The 10,013-nt window shown below is 35.3% G+C and overlaps 1 protein-coding gene across 1 annotated transcript; it reads left to right on the forward strand.

Moving 5' to 3' along the window:
• Positions 1 to 438: 438 nt before the first annotated feature.
• LOC141482997 (uncharacterized) lies at positions 439 to 1,434 on the forward strand. The gene is made up of 2 exons (XM_074177088.1): positions 439 to 807; positions 1,102 to 1,434. Exons 1-2 carry the CDS (start codon positions 573 to 575, stop codon positions 1,281 to 1,283), a joined length of 417 nt encoding a protein of 138 aa, XP_074033189.1. The 5' UTR covers positions 439 to 572; the 3' UTR covers positions 1,284 to 1,434.
• Positions 1,435 to 10,013: the final 8,579 nt, after the last annotated feature.

Here is a 10,013-nt window from a genome sequence, read left to right on the forward strand (position 1 = left end):
CATGAACAACTGAAATACTTGAATTCCTATATTTAGTTCTGTGATCAGTTTTTTCAAAGAATATTTGATAAAGCTTCTGCCAAATATCTGATAAGGATTGTGTGATTATTTATATAGTTTTATTAATTTAATTAAATAACATTTATTGATCTAAAGGTAAAACATGTTTTAGACAAGTAAATTGATGGATATATAGCCGTTACTATGTGGTAGAAGATCATCATGAAAAATTTAGATTTTAGACAAGTTCTATTGTGAAATTGACGTGATAGTCATTTTTATAATAAAAATAGGTATTTTGATATTTTTTATTTCTCAGTGAAACCGCTCCTGAACTTCCACTAAACTTTTTCCTAGTCCATCCTGTAGTATTCTACCTGATTCACACTCTGTCACAAAACATCCATTGGCAAATTCTAGCAGTATTCAACTAGAGAATATTCCTAACCCTATTTTGGTTTCAAATACTTGATGACATCCAGATTGAACCATGATCATTTGGAGATGATAATGTTCACATATCCATAACAATTCCAATCAACTTTGTTGATATCATTTTCAGCATTTTTGGGATGATGAGAGCTGCAGGTGGATGCAATACTCATCCCGAGTCAATTCAAGTTGGACAAATATTCCGCTTAATGTCCCTCTATTCTCTGATAAAACCGCCCAGGGAAAGTAATGTTAGTGGAGGAGAAATGATGAAATCCCTTCTTCATATTGGAGATCTGAAAGAAAAACAGCAAAAATTTATATTCTATATTGAAATAGAAGAAACTATCTCCGAAATTGAAGAGGACTTCTCAGGTATTCATGAAGCTTTTGCTTATTTCTGTGAATATGTTGCAAAAAAAATTAAAGGCAACACCAAATGTGGAGAATGTGTGGATTCGATATTGGAGAAGGGAAATGAAATATTCAATTCCCTCATAAGAAACAAGAGCAGAGGATTTTCAACATAACCATCACAAAAAATTAATAGCTTTCTTCACGATGTTGAAGCCACAATAATATCAGATGTTTTTGAGAGGGAACTTAAAAGAAATTGCTTTCCAGTAATTTTAATCAAATTGTCAAATTTTTCTCCCAAAAATATTGTAGGTTGTGAACACCACAAGGAAGAATTGTCAAGAGAGGCACTGAGGGCATATTTGATCTCTAGATTGAATATCTGCTGTGCTAAAAAGCATGATGAAAGAGCCCTCGAAAATAAAAATAAAAAAAAAATACAATTTTCTGTGAGTCAAATTTCGAAAAATCTGAAAATATCTGTTGAGATGTGATACTCTCATCAGCTGTATGTTTTTTTAAAATTTGATTGAATATTTTCAAAAAACTACCATCATAATTGATGATCACATTGTTTGAAAAAAAGAACTCTTTTACACACTCAATGTAAAAGGTTGTAGTAAGCAATTAAAGTATATCAGAAGACATTTTGTATTTGTATTCTAAAAGACGCTAAACTACTTTCATGCAGTCTGCAGAAATTCAACCTGGTGTTCTCTGAACATTACGGTATTTTACTTTTCGTGGGAACCTGAATATAAAAGAAATCCCATCACAAGGAAACTGGAAGTTAATTTACCACTGGTAAGGATATTAAATACAATTTCACCTCAGACTGATAAAAAACTAACTTAACTTTTGAACGGTTTGACGTAGAAACATGAAAAAAACGTTTGGGGGCTATTACCGATACTATTTTTTGAAAAAAAAAACACTGTGATTGCTCGATAGATGGCTGGGGGAGGCACTTCAACTTTTTTCAAAATTTTAATTGGCATGGGGGTCAAGTGTCAAATTGGTTTATCAGTGATGACCTGCACATGCAATCATAGCAAAAAATATGACTCAATGAAATCAAATTAAAATAATAATAATGGAAGATATTTGAATTAAACTTTATTCAATTCATGCTGAAACTGTAAATTTCAATAATTATAAATACAGAAATCTTATAAACTTTAATATACTTTTACAAACAATAAATAGTTCACATTATTTCTGAACCAAAGAAGTTATTCAATACATCTGATGATCAACGGAAGGTAATTGACCATCCTACATCAATAAATTTTGCCTTGTAATTTCTCTCAAGTTATTTGCAGAACCCAAAGGCTTGCATGACGAGTTCAAGGTGGGACTGTAGTGCTATTTTTCTTGAGTGATTTTCTGTACTTAACGAAATGTGTATGTATACGAAAATCAATGTCCTGATTCATGAGTAGAACTGCTAGGTGTGATACACATACATCCATAGTCACTATGAGTAGATGTATTTTGGTTGAATATCTATTAGAAAACAGCTGTGTTTCTACTCATTACATTGTTCTTCGTATATAAACCGCTTATTCCAAATTTTATGCATCAATGAGGAAACTTTTTTATTATTAATTAAAAAAAAAACGGTTACAAGTTGGTGCTTATCAAAATGATCTCTTAACAGGTAATCGAAAAGTTCGACAAAGAATTCACTGGGAATATTTCTTTGTAATCTAGTGAATTAATCAGTTTTTCCATTCCAATACCATACTAAAAACATGTATTCAAGTATATAATCTTTATACTTACCACCTGTTTTGCGGAATTCGTTCCGATAAACAAATAATGTCAACTACATAATATCTGCCAACATTTCTTGAGTTGAAATATCAAGAAATTACACGAAATTTCTTCAAAACTTTGCTTGGGTTGAAACTTCAACTAATAATTCATCAGAACTTGGACACTTATCTTTCAATTTAATACTGACAATTCGTCAATAACACTTAAAACACAAAAAATTCATTAACTCACTTTTTAAGTTATCCTAAAAGCACAGTAGGTATGAAAAATGAATGTGGAATTAAATATAAATACAAATACACCCTGTGTGGTCTTATGATTACAGTTTACTGTAATGACTGCTTGCGCCATCTGAAACGGCGTAAACGGCGTTGATCTCTGCTAATCAAGTTAGCCATAAATCCCTCATTTTACCCCAAACTTTTGCAGGTATGAGTAGATGCACCAGGGTTTTTAGACATCTTAGTCTCGTCACAGCATATGTAACAATCAGCAATGTCACTTCGCTTGGCGGGAGAAGTTCGCTCGTTATCTTATTTCAGTCAGATTTATGGGCCTTTGGCCCCTTATCCTTTCGGCGGTTTGAGTTTCTCTTGGGTTCCTGTGGCGGGGCGGCAGGGGATTGCATGGTCCTCTGTCGGCTTTTGGCCCTGTGTATGGAAGTCGCAGCGTACTTCTTTGGCTTTGCGGCCGTTTAGGCACTATTTGTCGTTTTATTTTCCGGCAAGCATGGATTGTAGTACCGGAAACTTCACTAGAAGCGCCTGCAGCTGTCCTAAGGCCGTTGGGAGACCTTCGGGAGAGCTGCAGGCGTTCTCTGACGATGAGACGGCCTTCGCGTACGAGACGTCGTTCCTGATTGTGTTTCTTCCGACAGGCCTTGGGTTTGTGGTCTGTCTGTTTTTAGGTCTTTTGCATTCCTTGGTCACGTGCCGTTCGGCACATCTGACGCAGGCTGGAACTGCTTTACAGTTGCGTTGCGTGTGATCGAACTTTTGGCATCTGTAACATTGCCCTGTTTGGTTTCTCGGCTTCTGTGTTTCGGCGCTTACACGCGCGTTTTGAATTTCGATGATCTCATATATTTTGTTTTGGCTCCTTGGGACCAAAACAAGCACGAACGGTATCGGTACCTTGTTAGCTTTATTCAGGCGGGCTACGGAAAGGATCTCAAATCTTTTGCCCTGGAGTTCGGTCTTGATGTCGTCACACTCTATGGGCTTCGGGACTCCGCGAAAAACTACTCTGAGGGGTTTTTCGATTTTCATTGTATAGGTGTGGTAGGGTATTTTCTCTTGATAGAGGATCCGAGTAATTCTCCTATAATCATCTGTATTTTTAAGATGGACTTTAATTCCATCTGTTGTGTTCACTGCCCGCAATATGGAGATGTTTTGCACAGCAGCAATCGTGTTGAAAGCTTTCCACTTTTCTTTTGCGCGGATGGTTATAGGTGGAGGCTTATTAGCTTTTTTGTGTGTTCCTGCCCGGTCATTTTTCGGGGTGTCTGTTACTAGTTCTTCGTCGCCTACTTCCATTGAGTCAGGTGGCGGGACTTCTGTTTCCTCTGTATTTGCCGACTCAGTTTTCTGAGTGGGCTTTTGAATTTGATTTTCCAGTGTCACGCCCGGCTTTTGTGATAAGGCGGGTGTGGTGTTATTGGTTTTTGGCTTATTGGTCCATTTAGTCTGGGAAAAACCGGGTTTTAACTGTTTGATTTGTTGAGCCGTTTCTGGCTCTTTTTTCCTCTTTTTTGGAACCTTTGCCGCTTGACTTTCTTCGCCCGACATATTATCGTCGCTGTCCAGATCGATGATGTCAGAGTCGGAGTCGATAAGACGATGAATTAGAGATTTTTTGTTTCTCAAATTCAAGTCCATTATCTTTGCTCGGTACTACTTATTTCATAGTATTCTATAATAGTTGATATTATAGCCAGACTTGCTTCTTTTGGCTTTTTACGAACTTTCGTAAAATTGAAAATCGTTTCTATAACTTGTTCCATCTCGAAAGATAGATGCTACACTTCGAAATTAACACAACGAAAATTAGTCAACTTGGAGAAGTTCGCGCATATCCGTCGCGTTGAAGAGTCCGCCATTTTGGGAAGTGACAGACTTTCTCATTCTGCTTTTGGCTTTGCTCTTTTTAGGACGTATATGTTACCTGTGTTATGTGCGTATCGTGAATTTTAACTTTTAACATAATGGAAAAACTAATAGGTGGTGGATACGTTTGTGTTGTAAAAGTAACAGTTCAAAATCCAAAATAAGTTTTTCATGTTTCCGAAGAACCAAGAGAGGTAAGAACATTCTCCACTAAGTTGATATATCTGTTTTCATAGAGCCTACCTATTATTTTTGTAAACAGCAACATTGCTATTGTAGAAATACTTAATGCTTTCACAACAGAATTTCTTCATTGTCTTAATTCCTTTAGGATATAATTTCTCAAATAATGCTTTTCACAGGAGGTGCTGTGAGAGAAATATATTTTTCATAGCCATTTACAAATTTATAGACCCCTATTTCATTGAATAAAGAAATTTCATTTCTAACGTGCACCAATAATATATTTGCCAATCAACAATATGGGATTTTATTAGAAAAATTAATTAATTTTAGGGTTCGAATTTGGGCAATGGCATGTGGACGAGACGATTCAACTGATAAACCTGAAAGACTACATAGGGATATCATATTTGTGGAGGACTTTTTGAAACTAAATACTTTTTTGTAATGACCTCAGAAACAGACTTCATCCGAATGCTGTGCCTACGATATTTCCCACATTAAAAGGATCTACCAGCTCTACTTTCTCAGATCACGAGTATGCTGTTTTCCACACAAAATCTATTATGTCTGGTAAGCTTGCAATACTGGACACTGATTATAGAACCAGTGATGTGCTCCAGCAAAATGTTATGAAATATATTTGCGGATACTTGATAAATAAATTACTGAAAATTCATGGTTGTGACATTTGTGTGAGCTATTCCAAAACAAATTGTGAACTAAATAACGAATCTCTGTACTGTTATTTCAGAGCATTTCAAAATGGAACTCTTGACACATTCGGTAACTTAAGGATGTCCAAAAATGAATTTGTTTATTTTATTCCCTCCTTGGAAGTAAACTTCCAAAGCAATTTTGGGAATCTTATTGTAGGAACAAATGTCATTGCAGGATTTGTATCATTGTTTGAACAATTCAATTATAACCATCCATGTGAAAATTTGCCAATATCTCACTTTTTGAAGTTATATAGTAGAGTAAGATTATTTTATACATTAAAATATATAAATAGGAATTTCAAATCTCAGAAAAATATTGCCAAAAAAAGAAGGAAGAATAAAATAATAATTTTGATGACACAAATAAATGTTTTAAAATGAACAATTTGTATTTCTAGTATTTTCCTTATATAATAATCACCATGATATTGACATGTCAGAAGGGTAAAAAACGTTCTGTGAAGGTATTACTAAAAAAGAATAAAAAGATTGGAGTAACAAAAGTAAGTTGATTTTTGGATAGAACTTACCTATGTATATATAAAAAAAATACATACATATTCATATGCCAGTTGATTGAACCATTGTATTCCTACTGGTGATTTTAGAAATAATTCGGCTGTTTTGACATTTTTTGAAAAAATCATGTAACCAGATAGAATGTCTGCACAAGAATTATTATATCAATTGAATTTGGGTCTATTCCGTAAGATATATCAAAATTATATGAGCATTTTGGATATAAAAAAGTTTGAGTGCGAACCTATCCAAAACCATTTCGCGAGTCCTCTGCCCTCTTATCGTCACTTCCCAAAATGGCGTCTAGACACTTTTCCACATCAAAGGCGGCATGGCCAAGTTCCATGCTGATTGTTACCTATGCCACAGTATACTTATGTACAGAGTAGTCCCACTTAGCGTCGGTCCCTTTGATATTGGTGTCCAGGAGTTTCATTTTTCACAATGCTGACATATTTGACACTAATGACATTTCTCCCTACTAAAATCTCAACCAAAGCGTCTTAACACTGCTCAACATAACAACTATTCATATAAACTGCTCAAAAAAAACAGTCGATGAAAACCACGTTGGGCACCTGAGAAAATTGTACAAATGATAATTTTGCATTTGTGTAATATTCAAGTAACCCAGATCATTTGGACAATGATGAACTATGTTTCAAGTAGATTTTAAAAATTCGTGGGATCGGCAGATGTTCATATTCGGAGATGAAAAAATATATTTTCATTTCAACAAGAAAAAAGACAAGATGAAGAATGAGTTTTGTTATTCATAAACCATGGTACGAATCCATGCTAAATTTCTCTGTAGTGATTTTTGGGGCCAACTATAGCATATTGATTTGAGAATTCAAGATGGCGGACGAGTTTGCCGATTCGATTATATTAAGGGCCAATTATTAAAAATATTTCTAATCGAATTCATCACACAAGATTTAAGAATTTGTAGAGCCTATTCTTTTTCAATTATGTAATACTATTTAGGACTTGCAGAAGTAAAAACGTAATTGTGTAGAAATCAACAAACAAACTTTTCAGTAGGTTGGGTGAAACCCATGAAATTCGACAACTATGGAAGGGTTGCGTGCCTGTCTTGAACTCGTCGTTTGCGCAGACCTGAGACTGCAACTCCTGGGCCGAGTCTCAGTCCTGGGTCTGCGTGTAGAAAATTCAAACCAAAAATCACCCGAAGTGGGATTACTGTGTATAGTATACTGTGCCCATGCTGTGGTCTCGTGGTGGCCGTGGTAGTGGACGGACGTGCTGATAACGTCCGTCCACTACCACGTGGGGCTCCGTTTTGTGTTGTGTTGTGCCAGTCCATTATAATAAATAGGTACTGAAATGTGTGAGAGTTTTTAAAAAGTGAAGTTTGAGGGACCCTTTATTCACGCTGACATCGAGGCCGAGTGGTTCGGATAACCACGTAAAGGGTCTATGTATGTGAATTCAAAAATCAGAAGGTCTCCCGAAGAGGAGGCGACCCAATGAATATATATATATATATATATATATATATGTAAAAAAATCAAAAGGTCTCCTGAGCAGGAGGCGACAGTAAAAAAACACATTGTTTTTTATTATAAAAACTAAAAAACGAAGATATAACAGAGTGTTACATATAGAAAACAACAAAAGGAAACATACTTCTTGCAGAGTTTTCAAATTGTGAAATAAAACGTAAAGTTCTAGCCAATAGAAAGAAACGCAGCCTCGATTCTGCAATGTTAAAAACGAACAAGAATAATACCGAAGCAAAAACCAAAATATTCATTAATGAACAGTTGACAACTCGTAACAGAAAATTGTTCGATATGGCATACAAGTATAAGAGAGAGAAGAAGTTTTTATGGACCAAAGATGGAAAAGTTCTAATCAGAAAGAATGAGAATGCACCAGTAATTTGCATAAATAGTGAGGATGATATATCTAAACTTAATTAAAATGGCAGAAATACTTAAATCAAGGGCAAGTTTTTATAAATGGGGACAATAAACACTTTACTGTTTTGTATCTGAACGCACGCTCAATAAAAAATAAAATGGAAGAGCTAGAAATACTGATCAACAATTCTGTTCATCCTGATGCTGTGATTATAAGTGAATCCTGGCTAAAATCAACTGATGAAAAATTTTATAATATACCAGTATATCAGGCTGTATTTGTTAGCAGAGACAAACGGGGAGGAGGAGTTGGAATCCTGATTAGGGATAACTATACCTACAGAGAAATAGCTAGACATGTAGATAATTACTCAATGTTATTCATTCATATAGAGAAAGTAAACTTATTTCTGTGTGGGATATACCGACCAACAGATTATAAACTTGAAATTTTTATCAATTCTCTGGAAGAAAAACTGGAAATCATAAATAATGGAAACAAAAAATGCTGTATAATGGGAGATCTGAATATTGACTTCTTAACAAATAATGTTCAAAAGGAAAACTTAGATACAATGCTTGAAGCGAATGGTCTGAAGAAATTGAACAGCACAATACCAACAAGAGTGACTCAGTACAGTGAAACCTGTGATGCCCGCAATATGGAGATGCTTTGCGCAGCAGCAATCGTGTTGAAAGATTTCCACTTTTCTTTTGCGCGGATGGTTATAGGTGGAGGCTGATTAGCTTTTTTGTGTGTTTCTGTCCGGTCATTTTTCGGGGTGTCTGTTACTAGTTCTTCGTCGCCTATTTCCATTGAGTCAGGTGGCGGGACTTCTGTTTCCTCTGTATTTGCCGACTCAGTTTTCTGAGTGGGCTTTTGAATTTGATGCCAATAAATACTCCTTAGCTATAGTTGAAAATGCTATTAGCGACCACAGATTTCAGATATTAAAAATAATGAAAATCAAACCGCCACAAGTAAACTTCAATGATTATTGTATGATCAAAGATTTCAACAAAATGGAATTCAGAAATGAACTGTAAAGCATTGCCAGGCACAACTGAAAAGATCCGGATATTCTGTGTGATGCAGTGATTAGAGCCAACCAAAACAATATTATAATAAGAAAACTGAAGAATGGATTCCGAAAGAACAGCGCCTCTTGGTACAACAGTCACATCCATAAACTTAAAGAAGATAGAGACTACCATTATCAAAGACATCGACTGTTCCCTAATAGTGCACACCTAAAAAGTATGTATCAGAATGCACAGAAAATACTGTCTGCGGCTATTAGTTACCGGAAGAAACAATATTATCAAGACAGGCTTGAACAGGTAAAAAACAATCCAAAAAAAACCTGGGAAGTATTGAACACCATTGAACACAACAAACCACAAAGAAAACTGTGAAAATAACAAAAATAATCACGAATACTAATACTACATTAGAAAAACCTCGGGATATTGCCAATGAATTAAACAACTTCTTTACCAACATTGGCCCAACTTTAGCAAGGACAATTCCAAAAACAGATTTTAAGCCTCCAAGAATAGCTACGACAGGGGCTGTGTTTGCTTTAGAACCAACAACCCCGGAAGAAATAATACGGATTATTACAAAAATAAAATCTGGTAAAGCTGTAGGAGTTGACCGTATATCTGTAGAAATACTCAGGGACTTTGCAGATGAAATCACCAATATTGTAAGCCTTCTAGTGAATTTTACTTTCACAACTGGCTCTGTACCTCAAGCATTAAAAAGAGCAAGAGTCATCCCTATCTGCAAAGGAGATGATCCCTCAGCTAGTAACAACTATAGACCTATATCCCTGCTATCAGTTATTTAAAAAATATTAGAAACGTGCATGAACAACAGACTTTTGTCACCTTCCTTAATCACACACATTTCTGGTATCATGGTCAATATGGTTTTAGAAGAAATAGCAGTACCCAAACTGCAACAACTGATCTAATTACAAACATGATAGATAAATTGGACAAAGGTTTAAATTGTGTGTTTC

The sequence above is a fragment of the Leptinotarsa decemlineata genome, unplaced genomic scaffold (genome assembly GCF_025532065.1).
Source record: "Leptinotarsa decemlineata unplaced genomic scaffold, Ldec_3_MD MMD2_tig00002159_RagTag_RagTag, whole genome shotgun sequence".
NCBI classification, from domain to species: Eukaryota; Metazoa; Arthropoda; class Insecta; order Coleoptera; family Chrysomelidae; genus Leptinotarsa; species Leptinotarsa decemlineata.

Excerpts from the sequence above, each read along its gene's own strand:
- LOC141482997 (XM_074177088.1), top strand. The coding sequence starts at position 573 with ATGATGAGAGCTGCAGGTGGATGCAATACTCATCCCGAGTCAATTCAA. Across the intron at positions 808-1,101 it reads AATTGAAGAGGACTTCTCAG|GTTGTGAACACCACAAGGAA; the intron begins GTATTCATGAAG and ends AAAATATTGTAG.